Here is a 14,993-nt window from a genome sequence, read left to right on the forward strand (position 1 = left end):
GAACTAGGTGCCGGGTACACAGTGGTGATGAGAACAGACCTGTCCTTTCAGCCTCCTCTGGGCATTTTCTGCTTCACATAGTCCAGTCCACATGTCTGTCTAAAATGTAGTGTCCTGTGCTAAACCTGATACGCTGCAATCTTGGCTTGATCAGCAGAGACTGGCAGAACGGTCCTCTCCCATCAGGCTATTGTTCAGGCTACAATACGTCTATTAAGACAGCCTGCTGACAACCACTTCGTCATACAGCTTGAAGCCACTAAACCCCTGAGTCTTTTTTCTCTTAAGTGACTGCTCCCCTGGATCTCCCTCATTGTGTACTTACTTCTTTAACCTGAGTTTAAGATGTCTACAAAACAATCCAGGTCAGGGTCTTTTTAAGTAGGAATCTTCCCAGTACAGCCCAAGTAGGGTTTGAGTTACTGAAATCCAGTTCGCACTCAACATGGCAGAACTGTAGCTCAAGGGAAGTCAAATCTACCCAGTGGTGGGAAGACGCAGGAAAAGGGTCAAGGAGATGGACCATGGGCCATTTGGAAATAGGGTGATACAGGAGGGATTGGAGGCACCAAGGGCTGTGCTCTCACATGCTCCCCAGCTCCCACAGTTCTCTTCCGACCCCACATATGCCAGGGAAGTAGGTGCTACAGGCTGTTCCCCTTAGCTCCTGCCCAGGCTGTTCCCTCAGCTCTATTCTCTGGTTCTGTCCTGACCCATGGCTGCTCCTATCTCCTCATAGATGTGGGCTCCGTAGAAGGCCTGGCGTATCACCGTGGCTGGGACACTCTCTACTGGACAAGCTACACGACATCCACTATCACCCGCCACACGGTGGACCAGACCCGCCCAGGGGCTTTCGAGCGTGAGACAGTCATCACCATGTCTGGAGACGACCACCCTCGGGCCTTTGTGCTGGACGAGTGCCAGAAGTGAGCTGCCAGGCCCAGGGCATGGGGGAGGGTGGGCCACAGGGCAGCAGAAACTGCCCCAGGCAGACCTGGGAGGGCGGTGCAGGAGCAGGACAGGTTGGCTCTAACCTGAGATCGGCCACTTCCTTGCTGTTTGACCTTGGGCCAGTTGTGTGACCTCTCTGAACTTCAGTTTCCTCATCTGTAACATGAGGATTGTAATGTTTCAGGGACCGTGTTTCCCCGAAAATAAGACCTAGCTGGACAATCAGCTCTAATGTGTCTTTTGGAGCACAAATTAACATAAGACCCAGTCTTATTTTAATATAAGACTGGATATAATATAATATAATATAATATAATATAATATAATATAATATAATATAATACCGGGTCTTATATTAATTTTTTTGCCAAAAGACATATTAGAGTTAATGGTCTGGCTAGGTCTTATTTTCGGGGAAACACAGTACCTGAACCTAGGGGACGATCTGGGGGCTGTGGAGGACCTTCTGAGTTGGTGATTAATTGATTAATTCATTAGAAGGCCATGTTCAAGGCACATAGTAGGTCCTCTGTATTTCTGGGACTCCAAGCTTAAGGCAAAGATTACTCACTAAACACCTGCTGTGTGGACACCTTGAGCTGGGCCTGTTCAAGCCACCGAGCTGGGGGGAGAGATCATACTGGTGGGCAGTACTGATGACCAGCACAGGGCTGTGCATGATGACTGAGAGGCACCACGGAGGCGGCAGGTTGGCACAGGGCCCAGAAGTGGAAAGACCAGGGAAAGGCAGAGCAGACAGGGGAGTGCTTTCAGCAGGAGCTGGAGGAGGGAGAGCTCTAGGCAGGAAGGGGCTGCAAGGAGCCTCCCACGCCCATTCAAAGGGCTCCCATGGTGGGAGGCTGAGGATGGCTCAGGAGGCTGGGCTCTGGTTGCAAAGGAGTCCAGAACACAAGCCAGGTAAGTCCACTGGCTGGAGAACAGCTCTGGGGCCAGAACTTCAGAGGGATGGAAGGAGGAGGGGCACAGAGGTACTTGGTGAGGAGCCGAGGGGAGGCAGGGCAGCTCCTCTGATAAAACTGGAGAACAGAAGTGGCTTCTGTGCAGCTCAGTGGTTCTCAAACTCCAGGATGCATGAGGATCGCCTGGGGAGCACTGGTTCCCCGACCCCACCCCAGGCCTAACCCAGTGAGTCTCTGGGACCGAGGACCCAGGAATCACGATCCAATGCAGATAGTATAAGGACCACACTGTCACAGCCAGTGTGGTGCTTGACCAGCGCTGAGGTCTTCCACATCCATCTCTGGAGCCATACCCCATGCCCCAGAGAGGAGCACGGCGTGGCCAGCCTGCTCCACCACCTCCTTTACCGAGAGGAGGCCAAGAGGCTCATTCAAGGGCAGAGATGGGGCTCAGACCCCAAATATGCAAAGGCCTTAAATTATGGAGAAGGAGATTCTCAAGAGCTTCTTAAGGGTAGGATCCATGCATCCCTAGGACCTAGGACACAGTAGACACTGAACAAGGGTCTCCTGGATACTGAGAGAAGAGAACAGTTAATAAAATAATAGAAAATACTCACAGAGCATTTACTGGCTGTCATCGAGATGAATATTAACTCATTTAATCCTCAAGCCACCCTATAGGAGAGGTGGTAGTATTATCCCCATTTCATAGAGGAGGAAACTGAGGCACAGAGAGGTTAAGTAACTTGCTAGGGTCCCTAGCTGCAAAGTGGTGGAGCCACAGCTAGAACCCCAGAGCCTGACTCACTTGGCTACACTGTCTCTCAGTAAATGCAGATGGTCATTACACAGACACTGAGGGACATTTGCTCTCACAGACTGCAGTAGCCAGGCCCTTCCTGGACACTAGGATTGTGTTGGCCTTGGCGGCTCAGAGGTTCCCTGTGGTACTGGGGTCTGGGTCCCACCCTGGCTGACCCCTGGATTCTGCTCATCTGCACGCGCTGGCCGGGGCCCTCCATGGCAGACCCCTTGGCTTTGACTCCTCCCTATGGCTCTCTCTTCCCCCAGCTTGATGTTCTGGACCAACTGGAATGAGCAGCACCCCAGCATCATGCGAGCGGCCCTGTCAGGAGCCAATGCCCTGACTCTCATCGAGAAGGACATCCGTACACCCAATGGCCTAGCTATTGACCACCGTGCTGAGAAGCTCTACTTTTCTGATGCCACTCTGGACAAGATCGAGCGGTGCGAGTATGACGGCTCCCACCGTTATGTGAGTTTCCAGGGCAGGCAGGACGGGTGGAACAAGGGACTGGGGTCAGGGGATGGCCTGTCAGCCAAGAAGGAGACCACCCAGGCACAGAGCAGCAGAAAGGGAGGCTGCATGCTGGCAACAGCCAGGCCGACCATGAGGGGTCCCATCCAGGCCCTGACATTGCCACTTAGCTGTGTGGCCTTGTGCAATCCTCACCTCCCAGGCTTGTTTTCCCTTATCAATTAAATGAGAGAGATGGCAAGATGCCTCTGTGGGTCCTGCCCATTCTGTGACTGTGTCCAGGGGACCTAGGGCAGGGCCAGGCCCCCTCGTCCCTGGAGCCAGCTGCAGGGGTGTGGAGTCCGGGCAAGAGGCCTGAGCGATACCCGTGACGGCGAAGGTGCTGTGTCCACAGGTGATCCTGAAGTCAGAGCCAGTCCACCCCTTCGGGTTGGCTGTGTACGGGGAGCACATCTTCTGGACTGACTGGGTGCGGCGGGCTGTGCAACGGGCCAACAAGTATGTGGGCAGTGACATGAAGCTACTGCGCGTGGACATCCCCCAGCAGCCCATGGGCATCATCGCTGTGGCCAATGACACCAACAGCTGTGAGTGGGGCCGCTGCCACCAGCCTGGCTGTCCTGCCCACCATGCCAGCACACATGCACGCACACATGCACACACACACACACCACCCACTCTGGTACCATCCACATCCTCGGACACCCCAGTGCATGTTCTCACCATTCCTCCCACCCAGAGCCACACGTCCCCTGGAACCTGATCTCACACACACAGCCCCGGCTCTGCCTGCACCACCCTCTGTGCACGTGCACAGACACACTCCCACACGGGGCCTAGCTGACCGAGTGTCCCCCACACAGACCTGAAGCTTTCCTGGGCCACTCACACAGGCCCTGGGGGCCCCACCACTACACACACAATCTCAAGGCTCCTTAGACTTGAATCTCCCCAAAGCATGCCTTGAGTTCCATATCCCCCCACCTAAGAGGACACACGTCTTCCACCTCAGCCCCCCCACCCCACCCCAAACACCTGGCCCTCCATCACTGTGCCACAGCCAGTGCCCAGGAGCTCAGTGAAGCTGTAGGAGTGGGTGTGGGTGCACAGCAGAGAACAGTCTTACCTCCTTATGCTCCTTCCTTGCTCAGGCGAACTCTCCCCTTGCCGCATCAACACTGGGGGCTGCCAGGAACTGTGCCTGCTCACCCACCAAGGCCATGTCAACTGCTCCTGCCGAGGGGGCCGCATCCTCCAGGAGGACCTCACCTGCCGGGGTGAGAGAGGGAGTGAGGGAAGAAGGCACTGGTGGGGAACCCTGGGCTCTCACTGGGGACCAGCTCCTCCCAGACTCTGCAACAGCCCAGCTCCTTGATCCTTTCACGAAGGAGAAACTGAGGATGACCTCAGTTCCTGGGGGAGAGGGGCATGGGCACAGAGGGCCCCAGGGCCCTGGATCATGAAGCTCCTTCCCTCCCCCACAGCGGTGAATTCCTCTTGCCGAGCACAAGATGAGTTCGAGTGTGCCAACGGTGAGTGCATCAACTTCAGCCTGACGTGTGACGGCGTCTCCCACTGCAAGGACAAGTCTGACGAGAAGCCATCCTACTGCAGTAAGGAGCTGCCTCCCCCAGACCTGTGGCCTCTAGTGACCAGCCTCGGCCCCCAGCAGGGCAGGGCCTGGGAGTGAGAGGAGCAAAAGCTCCATGACCCAGCTCCATGGCCCGAGAAGGAATTTTGGGAGCTCATGGAGGGCGGAACCACCGTGAGCCCAGTGCCAGACCCATAGCCGGATCTGCACAGTTTGTCAAGGGAACAAATGCATAACGTCTCATAAGAGGCAGCCCCTTTGCTATAGTTGCTGCTAACTCAAAGCCTGCTTCCTCCCCACCTGCAGACACACGCCGCTGCAAGAAGTCCTTCCGCCAGTGCAACAACGGGCGCTGTGTGTCCAACATGCTGTGGTGCAACGGGGCAGATGACTGTGGGGATGGCTCTGACGAGATTCTCTGCAACAGTGAGTGGGACACTGTGCCCGGGCCTTGGACCCCCCCAAGCTCTGCACCATCCCCACCTTAACGAGCTTTGAGCCCCAGACCCCAAGGGGTCTGGTTCAGGGTACTCTATGACAGGTTTTGGGCCAGGAGATCTGGCCTGTGCCCTCCTGGGCCCCACAGGGAGAACTTGGCCTGATGGTACCGGGTGGGCACTGTTCTAGAAACGGCCTGTGGTGTGGGCGAGTTCCGTTGCCGGGACGGCACCTGCATCGGGAACTCCAGCCGCTGCAACCAGTTTGTGGACTGTGAGGACGCCTCAGACGAGATGAACTGCAGTGAGTGGTACCCTCTTCCTGAGCCCTCCTTGGGTCCTGCTAGGCTGCTCCCCTCTCCTGCCCAGCCTTCCTCTCTACCTTCCCTCTGGGCCCACAGGGCTGCCACAGTCCCCTCGCCACAGCCTGCCTGTCTCACGCCTGCTCCCTGCCTCCAGGCCTGGGCTCCCCTGGGGTTCAGGGAGAGGGCAGTGAGTGGAAGGTGTGGACAATGCCCCACCTAAAGGATGCTGTTCAATTTTCCAAAACACACGGAGGCCCCAATGGGCCAGTGGTTGCCTGGGAGGGTGATGGGAGGGAACCTGATGTCAGTCCTCACCGCCACCCACACCAGGTGCTACCAACTGCAGCAGCTACTTCCGCCTGGGGGTGAAAGGCGTGCAGTTCCAGCCCTGTGAGAAGACGTCCCTCTGCTACGCGCCCAGCTGGGTGTGTGACGGCGCTAACGACTGCGGGGATTACAGCGATGAGCGTGACTGCCCAGGTCTGGCCGGTAGTCGGGCGTGTGGGGAGCCGTGCATGTGGGGAGCCGTGGGCCCCGAAGGGAGCAGGGCCCTCATGCCTTCCTCACCCCCAGGTGTGAAGCGCCCCAGATGCCCCCTGAATTACTTCGCTTGTCCCAGTGGACGCTGCATCCCCATGAGCTGGACATGTGACAAGGAGGACGACTGTGAACACGGCGAGGATGAGACCCACTGCAGTGAGTGACCACAGCATCCCGCCACCTGAGCTGGGAGCCCAGAGGACCTGCAGTGGGCCAGGCTTCCCCGTAGCCACTAAGACCCAGTCCAGGCCCCACCTCTTAGCTCCCTCCCAAGAAGTGCCCTCCAGGGAGAAGGGTACCCGGGGCCTTCACGCCAGGCCCCCCCTCCCAGACCCTAAGCAGAGGGGTGTCATCTCTCCAGCTCATGCTGAGCCCTCCACAGAGGGGTACCAGGGGTCTCTCTCCCATTCATCCTGTGGCACCTGAGTGACCCACAAGTCACTACCCCATCTAACTATGGCTTCTGACTGCCCCAGACAAGTTCTGCTCAGAGGCCCAGTTCGAGTGCCAGAACCATCGCTGCATCTCCAAGCAGTGGCTGTGTGACGGCAGTGACGACTGCGGTGATGGCTCGGACGAGGCAGCACACTGTGGTGAGGGGCGGCCGGGGTCAGGGCGGGGCGGCGCCCCAGGAAGGACGGCGCAGCACAGGGGATGGCATCCCGCTGCCCGACTCTCATCTGCCTGCTCCTGATCTCTCAGCAGCTCTCTGTTCCCTCCACAGAAGGCAAGACGTGTGGCCCCAACTCCTTCTCCTGCCCTGGCACCCACGTGTGCGTCCCCGAGCGCTGGCTCTGTGATGGTGACAAGGACTGTGCTGACGGTGCTGATGAGAGCGTCACAGCTGGCTGCTGTGAGTGACGGGTCATGAGGAGTGGGGTGGGCTACGATGGGCCACAGTCTCGCTTTGCACAAGGGACACTGAGGTCAAGAAAGGGAAGTGCTTCAGCAGGGGTCACACAGGCCATTAGTGGCAGAGCCCCATCTACAACTCAGGTGTCTGGCCCCCTATCCACTGCTCTGCCCGTTCTACCGCGTGGACCACAGGAAGGTCTGGGGGTGACAGTCAACAGCTGGTCAGGCAGGGGCAGAGGGGCCATGTCCTCCTCTGTCCACAGTATACAACAGCACCTGCGACGACCGCGAGTTCATGTGCCAGAACCGCCAGTGCATCCCCAAGCACTTTGTGTGTGACCATGACCGTGACTGCGCCGACGGCTCCGATGAGTCCCCCGAGTGTGGTGAGCCCTGGGGCCATGGGGGAAGACAGGCCCTGCCCTCACGGTGATGGGCTTTGCCCAGGCCACCAGCCTCACCCGTCCCCTCTTCCCCCAGAGTACCCGACCTGTGGCCCCAATGAGTTCCGCTGTGCCAACGGGCGCTGTCTGAGTTCTCGCCAGTGGGAGTGCGATGGCGAAAATGACTGCCACGACCAGAGCGATGAGGCCCCCATGAACCCACACTGTACCAGCCCAGGTGGGCCCGATGCCTGACTCCCCGCTCTCGCCTTGCCCCTCTACACCTGTTCCCCAGATGGCTGGGGACCCTGCTGACCTGCCACCTCCACCCCTCCCTAGAGCACAAGTGCTACACCTCCTCGCAGTTCCTGTGCAGCAACGGGCGCTGCGTGGCCGAGGCGCTGCTTTGCAACGGCCAGGACGACTGTGGCGATGGCTCAGACGAGCGTGGCTGCCATGTCAATGAGTGTCTCAACCGCAAGCTCAGTGGCTGCAGCCAGGACTGTGAGGACCTCAAGATTGGCTTCAAGGTGTGCCACGACCCAGGGTGGGAGCTTCCACACCCCCAAGCCTGGTTGGGAACTTCTTTTTCTACCATTCATTCATTCATTCATTCATTCATTCAACAAAGGCTTACACAGCACCTGCTCTGTCAGGCAGCATTCTAGGCAGTGGGGACCCAGCAGTGAACAAAACGGAACTCTGCTTGGTTGGGTTCTGCATCTATTTGGAAGGTAGAACCAGCAGCTTTGCTGGAAGATGAGAGAAGGACTGTGAGAGAAAAGCGTGTGCAGATGTCAAGGCGCTGCACAGGCCTGTGGTTCAAGGAGGAGGCCAGACAGGAGAGGGAAATCTGGGAGTTATCACCATAGAGACGACATTTAAGTCCATGAGTCTGGATCAGATTCCCAAGGGAGTGAGCATAGATGGAAAAGAGGGGAGGTCTGAAGCCTGAGCCCTGTGCTCGGCCACCCCGAGGGCTGGGAGGTGAGGGAAAGCAGCAGAGGCCCCTGAAAATGGGCAGATGCTGGGGCTAAAGAAGAGCAAGTTGAAGAAACCGTTGGAGAGGAACATGATCAGCTCTGTCAAATGATGCCCACGGGCCCAGATGAGGCCTGAGCACTGCCCTGTGGACGTGGAAACATGGTGGTTGGGGATTCAATGTAGTGGTTTGGGTGGGGTGAGAGCCAGATAACTAGCGTGGTTGGCTCAGTACCTGTGTGCTGCCTGCCTCCCCCAGCAAGGCTGGGCTTCCCCAGCAGAGCCAGCTACCCAGGGTGAAGGAACAGGGCCCCATGAGGGCTTCTGATCCCCGGTCTCTAGGGTGGGAGGCTGTCAGCTCACGGGGAGGCCCAGACCCCTGCCCCATCCCCAGCCAAAGCTCCCTGTGCCTGCAGTGCCGCTGCCGACCCGGCTTCCGGCCGAAGGATGACGGCCGCACTTGTGCTGATGTGGACGAGTGCAGCACCACCTTCCCCTGCAGCCAGCGCTGCATCAACACCCACGGCAGCTACAAGTGTCTGTGTGTGGAGGGCTACGCCCCCCGCGGCGGTGACCCCCACAGCTGCAAGGCTGTGACCGGTGAGATGGCCCAGGCAGCTGAGGGCTGTTGTGGGAGGGCTGGGGAAGCAGAGCTCACGACAGGCTGGGGACCAGGGGTGCCCAGAATATGCCCCAGCTAGCGGTTGAGCCAGAATCCTGTCTCTAGATGAGGAGCCATTTCTGATCTTCGCCAACCGGTACTACCTGCGCAAGCTCAACCTGGACGGCTCCAACTACACGCTGCTTAAGCAGGTACCAGACCTCCTCCCCCTACTGTGTCCCAAGCCCAGAGCTACTGTCCTCACTCAGTACAGGCCCACGTCCTCCCCACTGGCCCATGGCCATCACCCCTTCCTGACCTCTCCAGCCACCCCTCCTGTCTCTGCAGTCACCCCTCTCCCCCACCCCCTAATGCAGGGCCTCAACAACGCCGTCGCCTTGGACTTTGACTACCGAGAGCAGATGATTTACTGGACGGACGTGACAACCCAGGGCAGCATGATCCGAAGGATGCACCTAAATGGGAGCAATGTGCAGGTAAGTCCGGGGCAACCCACTCCCCAGCTGACAACTGTGGGGGTGCAGAGATCCAGCCTCATTGCCCCTCCCCACAGGGCGCTGTTTCAAGGCCATCTCCCCACCCACCTCCCACAATTATTTTCTTCACCCCCTTCCCTACTGAATCACTACATGACTGCTGGTCCTCACCTTTTCCTCTCTAAGCCTAGAGGAAGACCTAGGAGATTTCCTCTTGTTCTATCCCTAATTACCAGTAAGTTCCCCCTTATGTCTGACCTCCCTTAAACCTGTGCTCCCAGGCACTGTGGTGGTCCCGCTCATCTATAGACCCCTTTCCTAGAGCCTCAACTGACATCAGGCCCAAAGCTGCGCCTTTTCTCTCCATTGTCCTCCCCGCCGAGCTCCCCGCTTTACACATGGGGAAGCTGAGCCCCAGAGAGGCTGAGAGTCCGACCACAGGGCACCCAGGCTCTTCCTTCCCTGCCTGCAGGTGCTGCACCGGACTGGCCTCAGCAACCCCGACGGGCTGGCTGTGGACTGGGTGGGCGGCAACCTGTACTGGTGTGACAAAGGCCGGGACACCATTGAAGTGTCCAAGCTCAACGGGGCCTATCGGACGGTGCTAGTCAGCTCTGGCCTCCGTGAGCCCAGGGCTCTGGTGGTGGACGTGCAGAATGGGTAAGTGGGCAAGGAGGGTTGAGGGAGCCTCTGAAAGCAGTTGACATGGTGCACTCAGGCACCCAGGCCCAGCCTCCCCACATGCAGGTGGGAGCTGGAGGGACCAGTCACTTGATTTCTTGGGGCTCACTGCCCACCCACCTGCCAGGTACCTGTACTGGACAGACTGGGGTGACCACTCACTTATTGGCCGGATTGGCATGGACGGGTCTGGACGCAGCGTCATCGTGGACACCAAGATCACGTGGCCCAATGGCCTGACCCTGGACTATGTCACCGAGCGCATCTACTGGGCCGATGCCCGGGAAGACTACATTGAGTTTGCCAGCTTAGATGGCTCCAATCGTCACGTTGGTCAGTATGCCAGTGAGGCTGCCTGGGCACAGCACACCTGATGGGGATGGACAGTGAAGCTGCAGGGGGTCAGGCCTTCAGGGCAAGAGTAGCATAAAAGCCAGAGGGCATGGTCCCAGGACACCACCCACCAGCAGTGCGTGGGTTCAGAGCATTGAAGGGTCCACTACTGGAATCAGCCCAGGCGTGAGGACCCTCCCCATGTACAGTCCCAGATGATGCGACCCCAAGGCAGATGGGAGTGGGAGGCCTGGGATCGGGGTACTTCCGTGCTCCCCACTTCCTGACAAGAAACCATACAATACTGTGACGCAGAAACCTGCTATCAGACAGACCTGGACTTGAGTTCCAGCTCTGCCACTTATTAGCTGTGCGACCTTCGGAATCCACGTACCCATGTGGCACTGAGGCTAACGCCTACCTTCCAGGGCTGTTTGGGGATAAGAGGGTATAGCAGGGAAGGCGCCCCGTACATACTCAGCGCGGCCTGCCCCCCGGGCCTGTCCTCCCGCATCTGCAGTGCTGAACCAGGACATCCCGCACATCTTTGCACTGACCCTGTTTGAGGACTACGTCTACTGGACTGACTGGGAGACCAAGTCCATAAACCGAGCTCATAAGACCACGGGCACCAACAAGACGCTCCTCATCAGCACGCTGCACCGGCCCATGGACCTGCATGTGTTCCACGCCCTGCGCCAGCCAGATGGTAAGCGACCAGGGCTTCCTGCCAGATGCCGGGAGATGCGGGAGGCTGCAGACAGGCTCTGGGCTGGCTCGTAGGAGCTCATTCCAGCCTGGGGCCAGCCCTGGGGTCTTGTAGCAGCAAGGCCTTGAGGCCGGTCAAGTACGGTGGGTCGGGGTGCAGACCACTGAGGTGGAACCCTGAAGGCAGGCAGGCCACAGCTAAGGGAGGGTGCAGGGGAGGCAGTGTGTGGGCTTCAGGACAGTTCTGATCCTGGGACCTCAGGAGAGTCCTCTCCTGTCTGTGGCTTCAGCTCTCTCCTAAAAGAGCAGGATTTGGACCCATCCCACGTCTGCCCAGGATAGAGGGGGCTGGGCAGCCTATGAAAGACCAAAATGTGTTAGCAGCTAGTGCTGCCCTCACTCTGCCAAAGGTCAAGTGGCTCAGGGAGCAGTGGTCCATAAACTGGCACAGTTGGCCGCCCTTGAACCACTTTTTCTCTGGCAGTGCCCAATCACCCCTGCAAAATCAACAATGGTGGCTGCAGCAACTTGTGCCTACTGTCCCCTGGGGGCGGCCACAAATGTGCCTGTCCCACCAATTTCTACCTGGGCGGCGACGGGCGTACCTGTGTGTCCAACTGCACAGCAAGCCAGGTGAGGCTCTTCCCCTGGGCCCCCATTCATCATTGCCTCATTCCCCTGAGCCCCCCACACCAGTAGTCCCACTCCTCCTCGGACCCCAACACCCTTTCTAATGTCCTCATGCATCTGGTTTTCCCACGCTAACACCCCTACATTTCTTGCCTACCTCTTGTCTCCCCACAGCAATACTTTTACACCCGTCACCTCACACAAACACCCCTACACCCTAACCCTGACCCTCCCTCACCAATACCCCTAACCTTACCTCCACACAGATACTCCCTTGCCTGGCCTTCCTGCACTCATCATATCCCAGCCTTCCATCCTGCTCAACCTTCTCCCAAAATACCCTGACCCTGCTGCTCCTTGAAACATCCCAGCCCCTCAAAAGAAAACCTTCTGAGTTCCCCAGACCCCCACCAACCCCTCTTGCCCCCACCTGCCCTCCAGTTTGTGTGCAAGAACGACAAGTGCATCCCCTTCTGGTGGAAGTGTGACACAGAGGACGATTGTGGGGACCACTCAGACGAGCCCCCGGACTGTCGTGAGTGCCCAGAGCAGGGGTGGCGAGAGGGTCATGTGTAGGGGCAGCCTGACTCCAGGGCCCTGTGTGGCCCGCCCACGCCAGCCCTTCTGATGCTAAGCCTCCCCTCCCGCCAGCCGAATTCAAGTGCCGCCCAGGACAGTTCCAGTGCTCAACAGGCATCTGCACGAACCCTGCCTTCATCTGTGATGGGGACAATGACTGCCAGGACAACAGTGACGAGGCCAACTGCGGTAAAGGGCTGGCCAGCCACTGGCTGCCCTCCTTCCCCTCTTTGCCCTTCCTCGGGATCTGGGGGTTTCATACTGTGCTCCCAGGGCGAGGAAGCTCAGCCCACAGCAGCCTCCTCTCCAGGCTGGCGTCCTGCTGCCCCAGGCCCTGAGCCTGCCTCTCCCGCCCAGGGGTGGGCACCAGCGCCCTGCCCGAGTCCTCCGTCCACCATGAGTTACCCTGCTCTCCTCCCCACCCCACACAGACATCCACGTCTGCTTGCCCAGTCAGTTCAAGTGCACCAACACCAACCGCTGTATTCCCGGCATCTTCCGCTGCAATGGGCAGGATAACTGCGGCGACGGGGAAGATGAGAAGGACTGCCGTGAGTGCTCCACGCTGCGGCAGGGACCGGGGGGTGGGCACAGGCACCACACACGGCGCATGTTGGCATCTTCCCCCCGCGGTCTTCCAGGGCCGATGTTGCTCTCAAGTAATGTTATCAGAGGGCAACATATATTATATTGAGTGTGACTTGGTTGCTCATAAAATCATCCTGCTCGGTAGAGAGATGTGCACATCCAGAAAATAAAAAGCACTAAAATTGGAAATAAACTGTACCTTCCTCCCAAGAAATTGCTGGCAGTGCCTGGGGGAGTGCGGGCAGGGCTTGGGAGAGGGAGAAGATGGTGTTCTTAAAATGTGGTGGGAGGCAGAACAGGCGGGTCCTCATTTTCTCCCCTGCCCCGCAGCCGAGGTGACCTGTGCCCCCAACCAGTTCCAGTGCTCCATCACCAAGCGCTGCATCCCACGAGTCTGGGTGTGTGACCGCGACAATGACTGTGTGGATGGCAGTGACGAGCCCGCCAACTGCAGTGAGTTGCCTGGCACCCTGGAGCCTAGAGCCTGCCTCCCCACAGGAGCCCTGCCCCCTGCCCCCTCCAGCCTCTGGAGCCCCCCCTTTCTCCATGGTGTCTCTGCTCCCACCACCCCCACATGGGACCCCCACCCCACCCTCACAGCACATTCCTGAAAGGAGCCTCCCCCTCACCACCGGGCCCACCCCCTTGCAGCCCAGATGACCTGCGGGGTGGATGAGTTCCGCTGCAAGGACTCAGGCCGCTGCATCCCGGCCCGCTGGAAGTGTGATGGGGAGGACGACTGTGGGGACGGTTCTGACGAGCCCAAGGAAGAGTGTGGTGAGTCTGCCGAGTCCTGACTCCCAGGGCAAGGCCTCCTGCCTGGAGAGGGAGGTTGATGTCCACTGATGGGGGCAGAGCTGTGTCTCCGCAGAGCCTGGCACCTGGCTTCCTGCCACCTCCTCCTAATTCTCCTGTCCCTGTGCCCACCAGTGCCTCATCAGCACATACCTGTGCAGAATCTCTTAGATCTGTTCATCCCCTCCCAAAGCAGCTCCCCCGACCCCAGCACCTCCTTGTAAATCCTGCATCTCAGAACGCTGCCTCCTAATGCTGACCTTCTCAGGCTGGAATGCCCACTGTCCCCCTCCTGGCCCTAACCTTTCCTGGCCATGCTGGCCATGCCGGTGCGAGACCCTGACGTCTGCCCCTCACTCTGTCCCTGACTGCGCTCCCACCTTGCCTCCCCTAGACGAGCGCACCTGTGAGCCCTACCAGTTCCGCTGCAAGAACAACCGCTGCGTGCCAGGCCGCTGGCAGTGTGACTATGACAACGACTGTGGGGACAACTCGGACGAGGAGAGCTGCAGTATGTCCCCCACCTCCCCACACCCCCTCCCCCCCGCCCAGCAGGTGCTTTTCCCCCCCAAAGACCTCCGGCACCTCGCTTCTCAGCAGCCCTGCTCCCACCCCCACGAGGCTGCACTAGAGCAGGTGGCCACCCCCAGGGCTAGGGGTCAGGAGCCCCTCCCTCCTCACCCCACTCCATGTTGTGTATTTGAGTTTGTGCCATTTCACCTCATCTCATGTTTCTCTCCATTTTCACACTGTCCTCTCGGGGTTACAGAGGTAGGTGTCTCTGATGTACCGTGCTCCCACCTCACCCCTGCCTCTGCCCCAGAGCCCACCTGTCCCTGTGCTGTGCCTCAGCCTATCATCCTTTACTGGCCGCTCCCTAAACCCTGGTGCTTGTCTTAGTGGTCTTGTCCCTCCTCTCCCCTCCCCACACAGTCTGTCCTGAGGGCAGGGCCAGGGACCCATGCCCTCTCTCCTATGTCTGCCCCAGAGGGGTAAGTGAGCACCCTCTGTGCTTCGCAGGTCCCATGAGGGCAGCCAGTTGGCTACCCAGGATTGGTTGAGCATCTTGGTCATTATGCCAGTCCGCTGTGGCCTTCAGGGACACAGATATGGGCAGCATCACTCTGCCAAGGGCTGGAGATGCCCTCAAGGGCTGAGTGCCCATGCCCACCTTCTTGGGGCCTGTCTGTCCCTTATCCTTCCCCAGCCCCTCGGCCCTGCTCTGAGAGTGAATTTTCCTGTGCCAATGGCCGCTGCATCGCTGGGCGCTGGAAATGTGATGGGGACCATGACTGTGCAGATGGCTCAGACGAGGTGGGCAGGGAAACCGGAA

The 14,993-nt window shown here is 58.7% G+C and overlaps 1 protein-coding gene across 2 annotated transcripts in view; it reads left to right on the top strand.

Moving 5' to 3' along the window:
- The window catches only part of LRP1 (LDL receptor related protein 1), an 84,607-nt gene that overhangs the window by 60,832 nt on the left and 8,782 nt on the right, over positions 1-14,993 (top strand). For both annotated transcript variants that reach the window (XM_074325544.2, XM_088800144.1), the window contains 28 exons: positions 740-929; positions 2,949-3,153; positions 3,551-3,743; positions 4,308-4,433; positions 4,641-4,769; positions 5,054-5,173; positions 5,375-5,488; positions 5,820-5,969; positions 6,063-6,185; positions 6,506-6,622; positions 6,754-6,882; positions 7,148-7,270; positions 7,365-7,505; positions 7,607-7,797; positions 8,665-8,848; positions 8,976-9,061; positions 9,227-9,346; positions 9,819-10,006; positions 10,155-10,360; positions 10,881-11,069; positions 11,553-11,701; positions 12,140-12,233; positions 12,350-12,466; positions 12,709-12,828; positions 13,196-13,318; positions 13,517-13,642; positions 14,055-14,171; positions 14,868-14,974. In XM_074325544.2, coding sequence (XP_074181645.2) covers positions 740-929; positions 2,949-3,153; positions 3,551-3,743; positions 4,308-4,433; positions 4,641-4,769; positions 5,054-5,173; positions 5,375-5,488; positions 5,820-5,969; positions 6,063-6,185; positions 6,506-6,622; positions 6,754-6,882; positions 7,148-7,270; positions 7,365-7,505; positions 7,607-7,797; positions 8,665-8,848; positions 8,976-9,061; positions 9,227-9,346; positions 9,819-10,006; positions 10,155-10,360; positions 10,881-11,069; positions 11,553-11,701; positions 12,140-12,233; positions 12,350-12,466; positions 12,709-12,828; positions 13,196-13,318; positions 13,517-13,642; positions 14,055-14,171; positions 14,868-14,974 — 3,977 coding nt within the window. The remainder of the gene's footprint in view (positions 1-739; positions 930-2,948; positions 3,154-3,550; positions 3,744-4,307; positions 4,434-4,640; positions 4,770-5,053; positions 5,174-5,374; positions 5,489-5,819; positions 5,970-6,062; positions 6,186-6,505; positions 6,623-6,753; positions 6,883-7,147; positions 7,271-7,364; positions 7,506-7,606; positions 7,798-8,664; positions 8,849-8,975; positions 9,062-9,226; positions 9,347-9,818; positions 10,007-10,154; positions 10,361-10,880; positions 11,070-11,552; positions 11,702-12,139; positions 12,234-12,349; positions 12,467-12,708; positions 12,829-13,195; positions 13,319-13,516; positions 13,643-14,054; positions 14,172-14,867; positions 14,975-14,993) is intronic.

This window comes from Rhinolophus sinicus, chromosome 1 (assembly GCF_057876585.1).
Source record: "Rhinolophus sinicus isolate RSI-liver-muscle chromosome 1, RSI-T2T, whole genome shotgun sequence".
In the NCBI taxonomy this organism is placed as follows: domain Eukaryota; kingdom Metazoa; phylum Chordata; class Mammalia; order Chiroptera; family Rhinolophidae; genus Rhinolophus; species Rhinolophus sinicus.